This window comes from Theropithecus gelada, chromosome 14 (genome assembly GCF_003255815.1).
Source record: "Theropithecus gelada isolate Dixy chromosome 14, Tgel_1.0, whole genome shotgun sequence".
Classification (NCBI taxonomy): Eukaryota; Metazoa; Chordata; class Mammalia; order Primates; family Cercopithecidae; genus Theropithecus; species Theropithecus gelada.
In genome coordinates this window covers 1,291,231-1,310,401 of record NC_037682.1, presented here as the reverse complement: position 1 = coordinate 1,310,401, position 19,171 = coordinate 1,291,231, and the positions used below count along the sequence as shown (strand labels likewise).

Genomic DNA, 19,171 nt, shown 5'->3' with positions numbered 1-19,171 from the left:
TCTTCTCTTTTTTTAAATGATCCTCCTTTTTCCTTATTTTTTGCCATATAAGCATTTCTCATGTTAAACATTAAACATTATTTTTTACTAAACATTATTTTAAAATTTAAAATTATTTTAATTTTAATGGGTTTTTTTTTTTTGCGTTTTTTTTTTCTGGTTTTTTTTGTTTTTTTGTTTTTTGAGACAGAGTCTCGCTCTGTCCCCCAGGCTGGAGTCAGTGGTGCAATCTTGGCTCACTGCAAGCTCCGCCTCCCAGGTTCACACCATTCTCCTGCCTCAGCTGGGACTGAGTAGCTGGGACTACAGGTGCCTGCCACCATGCCTGGCTAATTTTTTGTATTTTTAGTAGAGACGGGGTTTCACCGTGTTAGTCAGGATGGTCTCGATCTCCTGATCTCATGATCTACCCGCCTCGGCCTCCCAAAGTGCTAGGATTACAGGCATGAGCCACTGCACCTGGCCTTTTTTTTTTTTTTTTTTTTTTGCAATGTAGTCTCACTCTGTCACACAGACTAGAGTGCAATGGCGCATTTTTTGTGTTTTTTGTGGTTTTTCTTTTCTTTTTGTCTTTTTTCTTTTTTTTCTTTTTTTTTTTTTTTTTCGATAGAGTCTCACTCTGTCACCCAGGCTGGACTGCAGCGGCACGATCTCAGCTCACTGCAACCTCCGCCTCCTAGGTTCAAGCAATTCTCCTGCCTCAGCCTCCTGAGTAACTGGGATTACAGGTGTGCCCCACCACACCTGGCTAATTTTTGTATTTTTAGTAGAGATGGGGTTTCACCACATTGGCCAGGCTGGTCTCAAACTCCTGGCCTCAAGTGACCCAACTGCCTTGGCCTTTATTTCCATGGTTTTTGAATAGGTAAAGAACAGATCATGAAAGCAAACTTCCCTCCTTGCCTGGTCGTCCCAGCTCCCTTTCCCCTGCCCGGAGATGACAGATCGCCATTCTCTAGTTTTACAAGGATTCTACAAGTCTAAAATGATTTCGTGGTAAGAAGTCTGTGACGATGGTCGTTATGGAAAACAGCATGGAGGTTCCCAGAAGTCTAAACACAGAACCACCACGTAATCCGGCTGTCCCACTCCCGAGTGCAACAGGTGGAGGCCACATCAGTATGCGGAAGGGACGCCTGCACCCCATGTTCGCCGCAGCGCTGTCCACTACGGCCAGACGGAACAGCCTCAGCGTCCGGCAGCCAGGGAAGGGGCGTCCACGTCAGAGAACTGCCCTCCACAGAAGAGGGAATGTGTCACTGGAACTGCAGGACTTTATGCGGAATGGAGGAGGCCAGGCCCAGAAAGATACACACTGCGGGATCTCACTCATACGGGGAACCTAGAAATGCTGAACTCACAGAAGCAGAGAGAGGACCCGGGGATATACGGGCTGGGAACTGGGGAGGGGTTGGTCCAAGGGTACAAAGTTTCTGTTACAGACCGGAAACAGTGGCTCACGCCTGTCATCCCAACACTTTGGGAGGCCGAGACAGGTGGATCACCTGAGGTTAGGAGTTCGAGACCAGCCTGGCAACATGATAAGACCCCGTCTCTAAAAATACAAAATTAGGCCAGGCGCGGTGGCTCATGCCTGTAATCCCAGCACTTTGGGATGCTGAGGCGGTCAGATCACGAGGTCAGGAGATCAAGATCCTCCTGGCCAACATGGTGAAACCCCATCTCTAAAATACAAAATTAGCTAAAAATACAAAAATTAGCTAGGCGTGGTGGCAGGTGCCTGTAATCCCAGCTACTCAAGAGGCTGAGGCAGGAGAATTGCTTGAACCCAGGAGGCAGACGGTTGCAGTGAGCCGAGATGGCACCACTGCACTCCAGCCTGGCAAGAGTGAGACTCCGGCTCAAACAAACAAACAAACAAATTAGCCAGGGATGATGGCGTGTGCCTGTAATCCCAGCTACTCAGGAGGCTGAGGCACGAGAATTGATTGAACCTGGGAGACAGAGGTTACAGTGAGCCAAGATCGCACAACTGCACTCCAGCCTGGCTACAGAGCGAAATTCCACTTCAAAAAAAAAAAAAAAAAAATCCGTTAGACAAGAGGAATAAATTCAAGAGATGTACTGCACAGCATGGTGACCACAGTTAATAACACCATATTGCGTCATCCTTGAAAATCAATAAGAAAGAAAAAAAAAGAAAGAAAATCATTGCGAGTAGATTCTGAGTGTTCTCACCACAAAAAAACGGGAAGTATGTGAAGTCATGTGTGTTATGCCACTTGATTTAACCGCCATGTAAACACGTTTCAAAACATCAGGTTGGACATGATAAATATATACAATAAAAGAACAAAGTAACAAAATACATTTGCAAAATGAAGCATTCTTATTGTGCGGGCTCTGCTGGTTGCCCGGTCTCAGTTCTGGTCTTGGCAGGACTCTGGGTCCGGTCCTCTCTCCGCAGCGATCCGGCGTCCCCTCGGCGGACAGGATCCCTGGCCCCGCTCGCCGGACAGCGAGCTCACATTCTGTCGATTCAGTGGGAAGAGAGGCCCCCGGGGACAGTCCCGATGTCGAACTCCACACGGCCAGCACCTCGACCCTGGTGGGAGCACTCCCCCCTGAGGAAGCAGGACCTCCAAGCTAGAGTGGACGGTGGCTGTGTGAGCAGGCGGCTGGTGCCACAGGGACGGTAGCCGTGACTCCCACCCGTGATTCCTGGATACCATCGCCACAGAGAAGCGGCACCGGGCATGGATGGCGAGCATCTGGTCCGTTCTGTGGGGTTGCGCCCATCCTTTCGTGGGGCCTCCCAGCCGGCACCATAGCTGGTTTTCAGGGGCCGTCCCATGCTCTATTAACCTGAGCACGGGATGAGTCCTGCTGCGGGAAGCGGCACTGGTGGGGGTGTGATGGACAGTGGGGTGCTGTCGAGTCCATGGACGGAGTCATGGGCAGGCACAGCAAGTCCACACTCAGAAAACTGCGAAGGCCTCTGTGACAGCTGACGACCTGTCCCTGTCCTGTCTGTAGAGGGCCAGCGAGGCAGGCGAGGACCCGTCCCCAGGGAATGGCACGATGAGGGGGGCGAGTTGCTGACCCTGGAGTCAGCAGGGCACTTGTGCTGCAGGGCCGTGCACAACCCCCATCCTGCCACATCCCAGCTTCCTCCTGGGCCCCTGGGGCCTGCCTGGCGTGGCTGCTGAGCGACCGTGGGCGCTGACCTGCGACCATCGTGAACACACCACAGGCCGCACTGGCTCTCCCATCTTCTGTGTCCCTCCACGTCTTTCACGCCCTTGACACTTTTGAGGGGCGCTGGGCAGGTGTGTGTAGAACATCCCCTTGTTGGGGACATTGGATGTTTTCTTATGATTGAGATTGGGGTTATGCATTTTTGTCCAGGAAACTGCAGAAACCGCATGCTCTTCTTTATTTGTGTTTTTATTTTATAGAGACAGGGTCTCACTCTGTTGCCCAGGTTGGAGTGCAGTGGTGCCATCACGGCTCCAGCCTGAGCCTGGAGTGGGGACAGGATGATGAGAGCTCACCCGTGTCCCAGCGGCTCTCCAGGGCACACTCTGGCTGTGGCTCGGACACGGACACCCTGGGCTCCGGGGGAAGCTCCAGCTGCATTCTGAGCTCCTTTCTGGAGACAGAAGTCAGAGGATACCAAGACCCCTCCGGAGGTCCCCTAGGGCAGGTGTGGCTCAGACCCCTTCAGCCTCTAACCAGATAGGAGCCAGGGCCTGGGGTCCCCAAAGGAAAATGAGGGGTGACTAATGAGGCTCAGGAGACTGGGGTGGGGGCATCTCAGGGGGACACAACTGGCACCTGGTTTCAGGGGCATTTGCTGTCCAACTGGAGCACCCCAGATTGACCCTGGCCCTTCCTCCCCCTAGAGCAGCATCAGGGAAGAAAAGGGGCTGCCCCGTCGGGCCATGCTGGATCTGAGCACACAGGAGCGCTGTGAAGAAGCCAGGCCACTTCTCAGTTTTGTTATGAAGATCGTTTAGGGCCCATGGTCTCCCCTGAAAGAATCCGGGGAACCTCCAGGGACCCGTGGGCCATGTGGGAGAGCAGCTGAGACAATCTGTCACCTGAGACAATTATTAGTATCACCAGGTGAGTATCAGTGCCTGGGTGGGGAATTCCCTGGAGCAGGCAGGTGGGAGCTGGAGGAAATGCTGTCAGCATCGCCACCCTCAGCCCCTGCAGAGCTGAAATTGTTAGAAGAGGCCACTCCTGCCTTTCCTGACTATCAACTTCCTCTGTCCAAGATGGGGCTGGGCCCTGGAGGAGACTCGCCTGGCCCAGTCCCAGCACAGGTCAAATAGGCCCCCTGCACCTGCTCCCTGCCTTTTTGGGGCCTCAGTTTCCCTACCTGGCCCCTGGAGGCCTCTCCAGGCTTGCAGCCTGCTGCTGGATGGAGCTGGTTTCGGGGGATGGACAGCAGGCGGACCCCCAGGCCTGCAGAGGAGCTCACAGGCAATGCACCAGCTCCTTCAAGGAACAAACAAAGGCTGCAGTTCCCAGGAAGGGCTGACAGCTGCGGGCCAGGGCGGGGAAGAAAGTCCACAAGGAGGTTCAGCGGCCCACCCCGCAGCCTCGCCCTGACCGCGTTTATGGCCAGATCCTGTTGTGGGCACAAGTCCAGCTCCACCGCCCTCCCTCCTGCTGGCATCTTCCGGGAACTGGCAGGGGCAGCGGGAACCCAGGGACCTGGGAGCCAGGAGACGGGCCAGGATCAGCATTTGCTTCTCATTACTGGAGATGGAGGAAATGGGCAGCTTGTCCCGCTGTCCAAACAGTAGGCCTGGGGCGGCGGCATCAAGAGTGAAAGATGACGTCCTCCAGCTTCCCAGACTTGGCCCTCCCGGAGTCCAGGGCTGCCAGGCTGCCCTCTGGCCCGGGGGAAGTGCCTGTGGAGGATGAATGAAGCCGGAGGGGGCTGGGGCCCAGTGCTCAGGTGTCTGTCCATCGTGTTCTGCAGAGAGCAGCCTCCCAGGGACCCCGCTGCCTCCTGGAGCCCCGGGGGAGGGGTAGATAGCGGCCAGGAGGATGTTTACCAGGTGGCATCCGGTAGGGAGGTTAGGGTGAGGCTAGCGGTTAGGGATTAGGGCTTGGGGTGTAGGGCTGGGTCTAGGGTTAAAGTGTTGGGGTCAAGGAGTTTGGGTGGAGGCTTAGGGTGAATTTAGGGCAGGGATAGGCTGGGGTGAGGGTAATTTGGGGTGAAACGTTAGGTTAGGACCCTGGGACCACGCTGGGTCTGACACATTCAAGGGTACTTTGTCAGCCATCAAACAGGGCAAGACACATCACCTGGGCAACACAGGGCCGCCCAGCCCTGCACCTGCACCTGCACCTGAGGCCCCTCCTATGACCACAGGGCCTCCCCTGGTCAGCTGGGAGGGCTCTGCTAGCTGCCTCCTATCCCTAAGTGGATGCAGTCCCTGGATCCTTCCCCCAGGGCTGGCCACACCCAGCTGACCACTCCCCTCTGGGCCCAGGCAGTCACCAAGGGGGTCAGCTGTCCTCAGTCCACTCAGCCACACAGGCCTGGGCCATGGGTGGGGCTGCAGGACACATCTCCCCTACAGCCGGGCAGGTCCATGGTGTCCAGGCAGCCTGCCCTGGCCCTGCCCCAGGTCACGCCTGGCATGCAGAGGACGGGAGGGCGGCAAGACCCCCACTTCCAACCCCCTTCTGTGGCCCAGATAAGGTTCTGGGGAAGTCACTTCTTCCAGGCCCAGCTTCGGGAGGGTTGCAGTGTCCACACATATCGCCCCCTGAGGCTCAACCAGGCACCAGGGGAGGCCCCCAGACAGCTGTGGGAACTGCAGGAAGGAGGGGAGGCGAGGAGAGGGCAGGAAGTAAAGGAGGGAGGAGCTGCCCAGGCATCCCCCAGGTAGGGGTGCAGGCTCCTGGGGACACTGGGGACCCCGAGTCCTCCCTGGCCCTTCCCAGCTGGCCCACCTTTGCTCTGCATACAGCCGGTGCTCTGCATACAGCCAGTGCTCAGCATACAGCCGGTGCTCTGCATACAGCCGGTGCTCTGCATACAGCTGGTGCTCAGCAAAGCTTGTTGCTGCTGATGGACGATTCCATGACTCACTCCAGCATCTCTGTGCCCCAGGAGATGGTGCCCTCCTGGCCCCAGCCTGTGCCCTCTGTGGCCATCAAGGGCCCCACCAGGCCTGTGGTCACAGGTGCCAGGGCAGGGAGGAGGCCCTGACCACAGCAAAGGGGTCTGCAGCAGGGGAGGCACCAGCGTCCAAGTGCCCGTGCTCAGGGAGGTGCCACCTCCGACAGGGTGTCAGGCTTGGGATACAGGTGCCAAGACAGCAGCAGGGACGGGGGGGGGCGGAAACCCGGCAGTGGGTCAGCTCCGTGACTGCAGCCCCATGGGGGCAGTGGCTTGCAGGGACTCACAGCCCAGAAGGGCCTCACCTTCGGCCCCTTCCAGCAGTAGCACCAACTGCCGTGGCCGCCCACACTACCCTCGTCCTGACGGCTGCCCACACCAGGCCCTCTGTGGCCAGCAGTCCTGTCATCCACATCCCTCTCTTGCTGAAGAGTGGGCAGTGAGGACACAGGAAAGCCAGGCTGTCACCCGCCCAGGGCCAGAGCCACGATGGGTCCCCCAGGTGGGAGAGGCCTGGTCTCACCCCCAGAATGGCCCACCCTGTCCCACAGCCAAGATCTAATGCCAGTCTCCCAAGGAGTGGGCACAGGGGTGGGGAGGGAACCCTCCATGGCGGGCCAGGGGCTGGGGAGCCTCAGGGGTCACGAGAAGCTGGTGGAGCCAGGGAGCTGTGGCCACAACGTGGGTGCAGGTGCCCCAGGACAGGGAGGGGAGGGCGTGGCCTTGGGTGCTACCAGCCCCCGCACCGGCACTCAGGCAGTATAGGGGCACATTTTGGGCCCGGGGGACTGTGCCATCGTGGTCAGGAGCACCTTGAGAAGCCAGGAGGGCCAGCCAGGGTGGGGCAGAGCAGAGTGGGGCAGGGACAATCTGCCTAGAAGTCTCACCACCCCTCAGACACCCCCAGACTCGCCTGGGCCAGGATAATACGCAGTCCTCGGCCCAAGGCCCTGAATTAGGTACCTGGGGACCTGCACGTCTGGCCAGGACCCCTGCCTCTCTGTGCAGAATCCTGATGCCCCCTGGCAGGCCCGGGGGTTCAGCAGAAGCAGGTTGCAGCCCCACACCCCTCTAATGGGCCACATAGAAGGTGGGCCAAGGGCAGCGGCTGTGGGGCCTGGGACACAGCAGCTGCGACGCTGCCACAGACAAGGGTCGGGTCCAGGAGTGGAGGACCCAGGGCAGTGACGAGGAGATGCAGACAGACCTGGCTTGAGATGATGTCTGGGTGGAAGTCCAGGGGGTGGGGAACCCAGCTTCCCAGGCACCGGGGAAGCCCCCGCCCGAGTCCTCGGTGAGCTGAGTCTCCAGGGTGTGGTGCTCCCGGCGTCCTGGCCAGGCCTTGTGGCTGTGGAGGGACAGAAACCAGGCCCAGCTTCCTGCTGGGGGTCACCTCTCCCCGGGTGTCTAGGGCATCGCTGCGTCTGAAAACGAGCAGGAAAGGGGTGCTCGGTGCAGCCTCAGGGCCTTGGGGACCCCCTTGGATCTTGCCGGCTCCCGAAATGCAGAGGGAGAGTCGGGCAGTGGGGCCAGGGCTGCAGCCCCCATGTCTCCTCCACGTCTGCCCAGCTCTGTCTACCTCAGGGAGGCAGGACTCCTCAGACTGGACCTGGCCCCTACCCGCCCCGGGCGCTTGGAGCAAAGTCTGTGGTCCCAGGCTCCCTGACAGCGGATGCTTCCCTGCCCAGCCCAAGCCATCTGCAGCCAGACCAGAGGCTGGTGTGGCGCTGTGGAAGGTTCCGGAGGGCGAGAGCCGTGATGCTGCAGTTCGCCAGCAGGTGGCACCTGGCACCCGCGCTGCAGCCCGGAGGAGGGTTGGGCAAGGTGTGTGCTCAGGGCCATGCGGCCCAGGTGTGTGCCTGCGTGTTGGCAAGTCCGGTGCCTGGGTGGCTCTCAGCCATCTTGTGGAGCACAGGCAGCCGCAGCCAGGAAGGAGCACTCTGGTCCCATTGATGGGAGGCTCCGGGACAGACAGCACTGAGGGGAGAGAAGCTGGGCAGGTGGGGCCACCAGGGCAGATGTGAGGGTGACCCCGCCAAGCAGCACAGGGACGATCTGAACCCTGCAGGGCCCGGCAGCACCTGAATAATGGGAGAAGCTGTGCGAGCCCAAGTGTGAGCCATGAACAGGCACGACAGCGAGGTGGGCGGGCAAGGCGGGCGGGCGTGGGTCCTGTACTCACGGGTGTGGGCGTGACTGAGCAACCACTCGCCCTCTCACATCCCCTGCAGTGAGCGTAGGGGCACCGGCCCCTCATTTCTCAGCCCCGCTGGGCCCACTTCCTGCCTGGCCCTCCCGGGGACTGACCTGTGGCCTCCTACCCCTCTCGAACTGCAGGGGTTGCCTGTCCCTGCCTTTGTCCCCGCACCTCGGGCCTGTCCCCACCTTTGTCCCCACACCTCGGGCCTGTCCCCACACCTTGGGCCTGTCTCCACCTTTGTCCCCACACCTCGGGCCTGTCCCCACCTTTGTCCCCACACCTCGGGCCTGTCCCCACACCTCGGGCCTGTCCCCACCTTTGTCCCCACACCTCGGGCCTGTCCCCACCTTTGTCCCCACACCTCCGGCCTGTCCCCACCTTTGTCCCCACACCTTGGGCCTGTCCCACCTTTGTCCCCGCACCTCGGGCCTGTCCCCGCCTTTGTCCCCACACCTCGGGCCTTTGTTGACACCTGTAGGCTCAGGCACCACGTGGGGCCCGGGACACTGGGGGCCGCAGCACATCGGGGAGGGGAGGCTGCAGTCTGGGCCCAAGGGCATCCAGCCTCTCCACTCCCTCCCTGGTGACCTTGGGCAGGCCGCCCCGTCTCTGTGCCTGTTTCCGCATCTGTGTGGGCACAGAAGACGTCTCCACCTGCAGTAAATCCGGTGATGGCAGAAGCGTCCCGCCAGCCACACACCAGGAGCCCTTTGCTGCCAGGATTGACTGGGGATGCCTCAGGCTCTGTCAGGGCCTGGACCCTCCCTGCCTGGGTACCTCTGACCCAGCAACAGGAAAGGCCACCAGGGCAACCCCAGAGGCCTGTCCAGCTCGGAGCCAACCCCTCCTGCACCGGGGTCCCCTGAGATTCACCCTGGCAGGCAGCAGGAAGGCACGGGGCCTGGTGGCCTTCTTCCCCCAGGGGGAGGGTCTGGGCTGGGCTCTTCTTTCATAGGCCACCTGGGTCCCACCTCAGGCCTGGAGGAAAGTGGAGGGGTCCACACCGTGGCTGGCCCTGGGACTGGGGACACATGGGCACCAGGACACACGAGGCCCATGAGGGCCGGGAAAGTCCCCAGAATCCCCACTCACCACTCCGGGTAGGGAAGAGGCGGGGCCGGCCTGTTGACGTGCATCTCCTGCTGTCCAGAGAATGCTCCAGACGTCCCCATTTTCCTGCAGAAGGGACGTCCTTGCTGGGGAGCCGGTGGCTGCAGCCAGTCAGTGGTGACTCCCAGAAGGTTCCAGGCCCCATCCAGCCAGAACCCCAGAGCCGGACCTGGGGCCACAGGGCATGACGCCGCTCTGCCTACACGGGGACGGGCAGCTGCCCACGGCCATAGACACAGGCTTTGAGGAAGCGACAAGGCTCTTGCATCAGATTAAAACGCTGCCAAGCGGAAGGGTCGGCAAAAAGTTCTCACAGAGCAGCTGGTTCAGGGCCAGCAGGCGCTGGGGTGGCACGGGGGCCCCTTGGGTGCTGTGGCAGTGCCTGTCCCCGGCTCCCAGCCTGGGAGCCCCAGCAGTGCCTTGCACAGCTGGCCCAGACATGCAAAGGGCCAGAGCCCGGCACATGGCAGTGTTGACTGTCATAATTGTTATTGCCATAATCATCGTGATCATCGTTGCTATTATTATATTATCACCAGGAAACTCACCTACCTTCTGCAGGCTGCGGGTGAGGCCAAGGAGCAGAGGGCTGGGGGCTGATGTGGGCCGGCAAGGCCCAGGCCACAAGGGTGCCACCTTCATCCCAAGGATGCCAAGGCCCAGCAGAAGGTGAGCAGGGGAGGAGAGATCCTTACCCCAGGGTGACCCCATGGCGGGGGCTGCACGTGGGCACCCACTGGAGGCCTGGGGGAGACAGGTGTGGCTCGGATGCTTTTTGGCAAAGTGGGAGCCAGGGCTCCCTTAAGAGGTCCACCTTAAGAGGTCCTCCAGAGTGACCCAGGGAGAACCATTCTCCATCCCACCCACTCCTGGATCTCAAGCTCCCAGGACGCAGAGAGAACCTGAGCCATTGCCCGGTTTGTGCTGCTTGATCACGGTGGCCCCAGGAAAGCAATTCAAGAGTTGCAGCAATGCTGCCCAGCCCCACGGGCAGGGAAACCAGGGCCAGGAGGCGGCGCTGGGGGCGCAGCTGGGTGGACCGCGCGGCTGGGGTGTGTTCGCTGCCTGCTACTCTTCTACATTTTTCCAGGTTTTATTTAGTGACTATGCTCCACTCTGTATTAAAGTATCAAGATTCCATTTCATCAAGGACTAGCATGTTTAGCAAAGAGAGTAGCAGAGGCCGGATTTAGCAACTGAAAGACTCCAGAAAACATGGGAAACAACAGCTGTCAAGACGTTGGACATCAGGCGACGAAGAGAGACAGCGGCTCCCTCCAACCCGGCTGCTACCTGGAAACGCCACGGCCTGAGTGGTGTAAAAGCAACAGACACGCATCTCCACAGCTGCGGAGGACGGGACGTTCAAGGTCGACGCTCTGGCAGATTCGATGTCCGGTGAGGTCACTCCCTGGTTCATGGACGGCACCTTCTCACTGGGTCCCCTTCCCCTCTGGTAGAAGGGGTAGGAGAGTTCTCTGAGGTCTTTCTTTTTTTTTTTTTTTTTTTTTTTTTTTTTTTTTTTTTTTTGAGACAGGAGTCTCGCTCTGTTGCCCAGGCTGGAGTGCAACGGTGTGATCTTGGCTCACTGCAAGCTCCACTTCCCAGGTTCAAGTGATTCTCCTGCCTCAGCCTCCTGAGTAGCTGGGATTACAGGTGCCCACCACCATGCCCAGCTAATTTTCGTATATTTAGTAGAGACAGGGTTTCACCATGCTGGCCAGGCTTGTCTCAAACTCCTGACCTCAGGTGATCCAACTGCCTTGGCCTCCCAAAGTGCTGGGATTACAGGCGTGAGCCACCACCCCTGGCCTCTGGGATCTCTTTTGTAAGGACACTAACCTCATTCTTGAGGGCTCTGCCACCTCCTCAAGTCCCCACCTCCTAATATCATCGCCCTGGGCACTAGGATTTCAACACAGGAACTGGAGGGTGAGGAAGACACAAACGTACAGTCCGTGGCAGACAGGAAACACACAAAGGGAGCCCTAAAACTGCCCAGGTCACCGCCGCGAGGGTTTCCAGGACAAGGGGCCAGGAAGGGGAACTCGGGAAGAGCTCAGCTGAGAGGCCACGGAGCCCACGGCCGCTGGAGTGCACAGGACACTGGCAAGGAGAGAGCTGCCCAGAGCAAAGCGTAGAGACCTGCAGAAAGTCCATCTTGAGTGTTTGGCAGAGAACCCGCTCAGCACGTGCCTAGGAGGAGACTGAGGCTGACGAGCAACCACCCGAGAGCAGCGGCGCTCACACACGCCGGGAAAAGCACGGCTCCCGCCAGCACCACCGAGAACCCTCGCCACTCAAAGTTCACGGTGCAGTGGGCAGAGTCTCTGTCCCTCAGGGTCTTGCCTCAATGGTGAGGAGTAGTTTGCCCTGGACTCGGCACTGCTTTGATGCCACCTACAAGTCACAAAAGGCCCAGGAGGCCCCTCTCCAATCCCTTAATTACGTCCCAGAACAAAGCTCCAAGACACAAAAGCCTCCAGCAGTCCACAAGGTAAAATTCACGAAGTCCGACAGCCATTCAAATAGTACCAGGCAGGTAAAGAAAGGCGATAACTCCGCCCATAACCAGGAGAAAATTCCACTAAATCCAAACCACAAAACCAACACGGAGGTTGGAATTAGCCGACGGAGACGTTAAAACAGGCGTTATGACAGTATTCCATGTCATCAAAATGCTATGCTAAAAATTGAACGGATTTAGTAAAAAACGTGAAACATATAAAAAGGATCCAAATTAAACATCTAAAGATAAAAATGACTATGTATGAGATGAAACACACTGGACAGGATTAACAGCGGATGGGACACCACAGAAGAGGAGGGTGGTGAACTCGAAGACATAACAGAGACACAGAAAGACAAAAGAATCCAAAAAATAAACAGCTCCTTAGTGAGCAGTAGGTGGAAAAGCTTCGCGCAGTCTGACACGTCTGTAAACGGAGCCCACGAAGGAAGAGAGGCGGACAGGAAAAACTGAAGAAATCATGGCCAAATTTGTTCAAATCTGATGAAAACTTGGCTGGGCGCAGTGGCTCACACCTGCAATCCCAGCACTTTGGGAGGCTGAAGCGGGTGGATCACCTGAGGTCAGGAGCTTAAAACCAGCCTGGCCAATCTGGTGAAACCCCATCTCTACTGAAAATACAAAAATTAGCAGGGCGTGGTAGTGGGCGCCTGTAGTCCCAGCTACTCGGGAGGCTGAGATGGAGGGGCCGCTTGAGCCCCGGAGTTTGAGGTTACAGTGAGCCGAGATCGCACCATTGCACTCCAGCCTGGGCAACAGAGCGAGACTCTGTCTCAAAAAAATAATAATAATAATGAAAACTAAAACGCAGAGATACAAGAAGCTCAATGAGCCCAAAGTACAAGAAACATGAAAGAAATGACACCAAATCCTAGTCAAACAGAATCAGTGTTAAAGAGAAAATCTTAAGTTGTAGGGTGGGGGCGTGTCACAAAGAGGAAACATATTAAAATAACAACAGATTTGGGGTTTTTTTGGGAACTCGTGCCAGTAAGAAAACTAGAGCAGCACCTTTGCAGTACAAACGGAAGAAGCTATCCTAAAAAAACATCTTTCAAAAACAAAGGCAAAATGAAGACATTTTCAGACAAATAACAATCGCACTGTACGTTAAGAAATAAAGATAAGCCCTTCAGGCCGGTGGAAACGGATGCCAGATAGAAATATGGCTCTGTGGCTCCTGCCCGTCATCCCAGCACTTTGGGAGGCAGAGGCAGGCAGATCACTTGAGGTCAGGAGTTCAAGACCAGGCTGACCAATATAGCAAACCCCCATCTCTACTAAAAACACAAAAATTAGCCAGGTGTGGTGGCGGGTGTGCCTGAGGTTGCAGCTGCAGTTACTCAGGAGGCTGAGGCAGGAAAATCACTTGAACCCAGGAGGTGGAGGTTGCAGGGAGCCGAGATCCCACCACAGAACTCTAGCCTGGGTGACAGAGCAAGACTCCATCTCGAAAAACAAAGGAAGGAAAGAAGGAAGGAGGGAGGGAAGGAAGGAGGAAGGAAGGAAGGAAGGAAGGAAGGAAGGAAGGAAGGAAGGAAGGACGGACCTCATGATAGAATATGCATTTGAAACAGTAATTGTATGGGTAAATATAGAAGTTTTTTACTATTTAAACCTCTTTTTAAAATAACTAATTAAACAAAAATACCAACAATGTAATGTGGTATGAATCGTGTGTAGAAGTAAAATGTGTGACAAGAATTGCACAACCCGGGAGGAGGGAACTGTGAGGCACTTTTTTTTTTTTTTTTTTTTTTTTTGAGACAGAGTCTCACTCTGTTGCCCAGGCTGGAGTGCAATGATGCAATCTTGTCTCACCGCAGCCTCCGCCTCCCAGGTTCAAGCGATTCTCCTGCCTCAGCCTCCCGAGTAGCTGGGACTATAGGCGCCCGCCACCACGCCCAGCTAATTTTTGTATTTTTAGTAGAGACGGGGTTTCACCATGTTGACCAGGCTGGTCTCGAATTCCTGACCTTGTGATCCACCCGCCTCAGCCTCCCAAAGTGCTGGGATTACAGGCGTGAGCCACTGTGCCCAGCCTGGAAGGTTCTTATTCTATATGTGGAATGTGGTAATATCTTTAGAAGGTAGACTATAGTAAGTTGTAGGCGTACTATAAACTCTAAGAAAACTACGAAAATAATAAAAAGTTATGGCAGACAAGCAAACAAAGGAGATAAAATTGAACTGTGGAAAAATAGTCAATCCAAGAGAAGGTAGAAAAGAAAGACGAAGAACAAATGGAAGACACAGAAAACAAGTAGCAAGATGGTAGATTTTAACCTGTGGCCGCATCAATAATTACATTAAATGTAACAGTCTAAACACCCCCAATAAAAAGATGTGGATTGTCAGACTAGAATAAAAAGCAAGATCATCCTATAAGCTGCCCAGAGAATCTCACTGTAAGGAAAAGATACACATCAGTTATTGAAAGTAAAGGAATAGAAAAAACAAACCAGGCTAACACAGAAAGAAAGATTAAGTGGCAATATTAACACTAAGGTAGACTTTAGAGCAAGGAACCGGCAATAAAGGTCATTTCATAATGATAAAATCATGACCTTGGATTAAGCAAAGATTTCTTACATACAACACTAGAAGCACGATGAGTCAAGTAAAATATAATACATTGGACTTTGTCAAAATTAAGAACTTTGGCCAGTCTAGGTGGCTCATGCCTGTAATCCCAGCAATTTGGGAGGCCGAGGTGGGTGGATCACCTGAGGTCAGGATCTTGAAACCAGCCTGACCATCATGGTGAAACCCCATCTCTACTAAAAATACAAAAATTAGCCAGGCGGGGTGGCACGCACCTATAGTCCCAGCTACTCCGGAGGCTGAAGCAGGAGAATTGCCAGAACCAGAGAGGCAGAGGTTGCATGAGCCGAGATCGCACCATTGCACTCCAGCCTGGGCAACAGAGCACAAGCCTCCATCAAAAGAAAGAAAGAGAGAAAGAGAAAGAGAGAAAGAAAGAAAGAAAGAGCCAGAAAGCAAGAAAGGAAGGAGGGAGTGAGGGAAACAACGAACTTTCGATCTTTTGAACAGAAGTTTTGACAGTTAATAGTATCTTCTGACACAATTAAGAGAATAAAAAGACAGACAAACCCCGACTGGGAGAAAAATCTTTGCCAAGTACATATTTTTAGTGAAGGACTCGAATGCAGAATATAGAAAGAACTCTCAACACCGAAGCAACCCAGTTTTAAAATGGACAACACGTTAGAACAGACCCTCCACCAAAGAAGATACGCGGATGGACAACACGTTAGAACAGACCCTCCACCAAATAAGATACGGGGATGGACAACACGTTAGAATGGACCCTCCACCAAAGAGGATACGCAGATGGCAAATAAACACATAAAAAGATGCTCAATGTCATGAGTCGTTAGGAAAATTCAAATTAAAACCACAGTCAGATAGCACTGCCCGCCTGTTAGCATGGCTAACATTTTAAAAACGGACGACGCCAAGCATACAGGAGGGTGAGGAGGGGCTGGAACGCGTATCACGGGTGGGAGGCACAACGGCACAGCCGTCCCGTTAAACAGTTTGGCAGTTTCTGAAAAATTCAGATGCCAACCACGTGATCCAGCAGTTCACACTGGGAGAAGTGGCAGCACAGGCTCCTCTGAGACACAGACGTGCATGTTCTACTGCTTTGTTTATAATTGCTGAAACAGGATGAGCAGACAAACGGACCACGCTGTGTTCACCACCGATGGACACCTGGGTCATTTCCGGTTTGGGGTTGTTACAAACAGCTCCTGGGAGCATGTGTGTGCACGCATCCGCCTCGGGCACTGGCCATGCCCCCAAGAGTCAGTGGCGTCCGGACTGGAGGCAGCTGCTCACTACAGGAAGGGTGCACTTGGCCACCAGTCTTGAGCCAGGCTCCTGGGTAAGCCGGGGGGTGCTCCTCGGCCGCCCTGCTTGTGCTTCCATCTGGGGGAGGGTTGGGCTTTGGGGGACCCCCGGGGAGCTGCTGAGACAGTGGACAGTGGACATGGGCTGCTCTGATGACCGGTCTCAGCCCCAATCAGCCCTGACACCAGCTGGGAGGGCCTGAGCCTCTGGCTTCCCGAGCCCCGAGCCCGGCTGTAGGGCCACGTCTGTGCCACGTCTGTGCCACCTGGGCTTCTGCCAGGCCTGTGTGTTCTGGGCCCCCGACTCCTGACCCTGCGGGCCATGTGCACGGGCCCCCCATGGGCCACACAGCACTCACGGCCACAGGGCAGCAGATCAGACCCAAAGTTCCCCTGGGCCGGCACCTGGTGTGAGTGGCTGGGAAACCGCCTGTTCCCTTCTGGCCTCCACTGTTTCCGCCTGAACAACACCCGAAGAGCCAGCTGTTGTGAGCCTGGGGGCTCCTTGGCTCTCCGCAGGCCACGCCAGCCATGCCAGCATCCCCCAGGACCCTCTGGACCGGGACCTGCCCCGTCACCCCTGCTTGCCTGGGCCTCAGTAGCTGCCCCCACTGCACGTCCCACCGCCTGGGAAGGGCCCTGGACGTGATTCCTGAGAGAGACTCGGGTCTGGCTGCAACACCTGGAACTTTTCTGGGGAAAAAAACAAATTCTTCAAATTCTCCGCAGGATCTGTGGCCCCAACGCCATTGCTGGCAAAGGCACCTCTGCCGGGGCACCTGCCCAGACTCTGCACCAGCACACAGCACCACCGCCCCCAAGGCTGGCTCAGGGTCCCTTCCCCGCCCCCAGCTCTGGTCCTCAGTGTACCCACTGCTCCCAGCTCACTCTAGGCCAGGACACCTTCCAGCCTGGTCTCCGACACCTCCTGACGACCTGGCCCCACCCCCCACCCAGTCCTGCTCCTCACCTGGGGGCCCTGGAAGCCCTTCGTCTCGCCCTGGGCTGCCCAGGGCCCCCTTGCTGTGAGCGGCACCTGCCCTCAGAGGCCATTTGACTTCTGCTTTTGGGGCCCTGCTGGGCTCCCCAAAGGGACCCCGTAAACGTCACCCCCATGAGAGGGATGAGGATTCCTGGGAAGGAGGTGGTCTCATGAGCCTGAGCTCCAGCTTGACCAGCAGCCTCCAGAGTCCCAGAGTCAGCAGTCCAAGGTCCCCCCACCCTCCTCAAAGCCCCCTCACCAGCCACCCCCGGAGAGCAAGCCCCCGCTAACTCCCTGTCCAGCCACACTCACTGAAGGCAAAAGGTGCCCGATAAGCCCTGGCCCCGGGCAGTGCCTCACGGCTGCCAGCCCAGAGCAGCCCAGGGCACCCAGTTCCCAACAACCTTATCTGTTTGCATTTCACTCCTCATCCGCTGGTTATCAGCTCCAGAGCCCGGGCGGGGCAGTCGGCTGGACACCCAGCCGTCCTGGCAGCCTCACCCTGTGGGTGCTCAGATGAGGGCGCCTTGGGTTCAGGCCTGGAGTTGGCAATGCATGGACATCTGCCCCAGGATGTCGGAGGTGCAGCCCAGCCCTCAGGATCCTGGTCTTCCCCTCGGGGCTGGTGGGGCACAGTCACCCCGGCACGGAAGGCCCTGTCCCTCGAGGGCCTGCTCAGGGCCCCACGGCAGGGGGTGAAACTCTCGGGGCGGGTCTGACAGGCCCTGCTCCTCCCAGGGAGCAGCTGGGGGCTCTGTACCCTCACCTGTGGCACACAGCCACCTCCCATGGGATGGGAAAAGGGGAGAAGGCATTTGGGGTGCCAGGTGGGGAGATGACTCGGCCACCTACCCCGGGGCTTAGAGGTACGCAAGTCAGGTGTGAGAGGAGCTCAGGCCAGGGGCCTCTCCTGGGTGCCTGCCCAAGGCTACCGGCCGGCAATGCTCACCCAGGGAGGTGGGGGTCCCGCCCCAGCTAAGCTCCCACCTGGAGGGAGGGGTGGCCTGGCCAGGACCCCTCCTGTGGTGCTGCCTCAATGGCCCCAGCAGCCCGTATCCTGCCGCCACCCCCAGCTGAAACGTGTCTGCTCCTGAGGGCCCCGGCCCACCCTGACCTGCTTCCTGCACGGGGCATAAGTAGACAAAAAGGACAAGGGCCCGTCTCTGGAGGAGGGCAGGTGGCAAGTTCCCCAGCCCTTTCTGGAACGTGAGTCTACTGGCCTGGGCTGAGCCCAGCCTCAGGCAGTGGCTCCTGCTGGCCACTCCTCAACCCGCCCTGGACGTGGGGGCCAGGCCAGCATCCCAGCCAGCTCCAGGCCCAGCATCCTAGCGACCTCCAGGCCCAGCAACTACCAGGGCCCCTCCTGCAGCCAGACAAGACCTTTGGTCCACTCGAAGCCACACAGTGGACTGTGGGCAGCAGACAGCACAGGGCTGGGGCTGGGCTGGGGGTGGGAGCTGTGTGCACCCGAGTGTCCGGCTCCTGAAGGGGGTCCCAGGGATACGGGGAGGGGCAGTGCCCCCAGATCCCAGCCCAGGCACCAAGCAGTCAAGTCTGAAAGTGCAGACAGGTGGATGCCTGGCGAGCCCTGGCCCTCGAACATCACTGGACAGGGGCTGTGGGGTCTCACTGAGGAGGGTGGGCTGGTGGTCGCCCGGGTGAGCTGCACTGCCCGGCCCTTGCAGCTGCCCTCCCGGGGTCATGCTGCCCCTCCCCAGGCCCTGGGGAAGGCCCTCACCTGTGGCATGCAGCTGGCTCTGTTTCTACCTCCAGCAGGGTAGACTCCAGCAGCTGAGTGGGGGGGGTCTGCAAGGCTGGTGGAGGAGCAGAGTTGGCCAAGGAGGGGAATAGAGGCCAGAGGTCAGGGAGTGTTGGAGCCAGGCAGGGCGTCCTCTGAGGTGCTGGAGACAATGAGTGGGCACCACACACGCATGGCTGCAGGGTGGGGGCCACAGCAGGCCAGATTCGATGGGGGTGGCTACAGGCAGGAACTGGACTAGGAGTGTTTCAACATGCTCAGGAGGTGAAACCGCAGGAAACCACAGGGTACTGGCAAGCTGGACAAGCCCACGGGAAGGTCACCAGTGACGCTCAGGGATGGGGGAGACGGAGAAGACCCAGGGCCAGCCCCACCCAGCCACACAAGGGCCTTGGAGGGAGGGGGGGGCAGGTGACCTCCCCCCAGGCCTGACGCCCCTTCCCTGCCATCCCCCTGCCCCTTGGGGGACTTTGCATCCAGCCACTCTGTCCCCAGGGTCTCGGGGTTCCCACCACCTCCCCAAGCAGTGGGCTCCAGGACCTGGCACAGGGTCGGTGCCTCCCAAGACATCGGGCATCCGGATCAACAGGAAGCCGTGGCGCGCCT

General features: G+C 57.4%; 1 protein-coding gene across 1 annotated transcript; it reads right to left on the bottom strand.

The window, feature by feature from the left end:
- Positions 1-3,976: 3,976 nt before the first annotated feature.
- LOC112607363 lies at positions 3,977-8,833 on the bottom strand. The gene is given in 6 exon segments (XM_025358485.1): positions 3,977-4,025; positions 4,734-4,886; positions 7,317-7,394; positions 7,396-7,497; positions 7,499-7,533; positions 8,732-8,833. Coding segments are annotated over 6 exon segments (519 nt in total).
- Between the last annotated feature and the right edge of the window lie 10,338 nt (positions 8,834-19,171).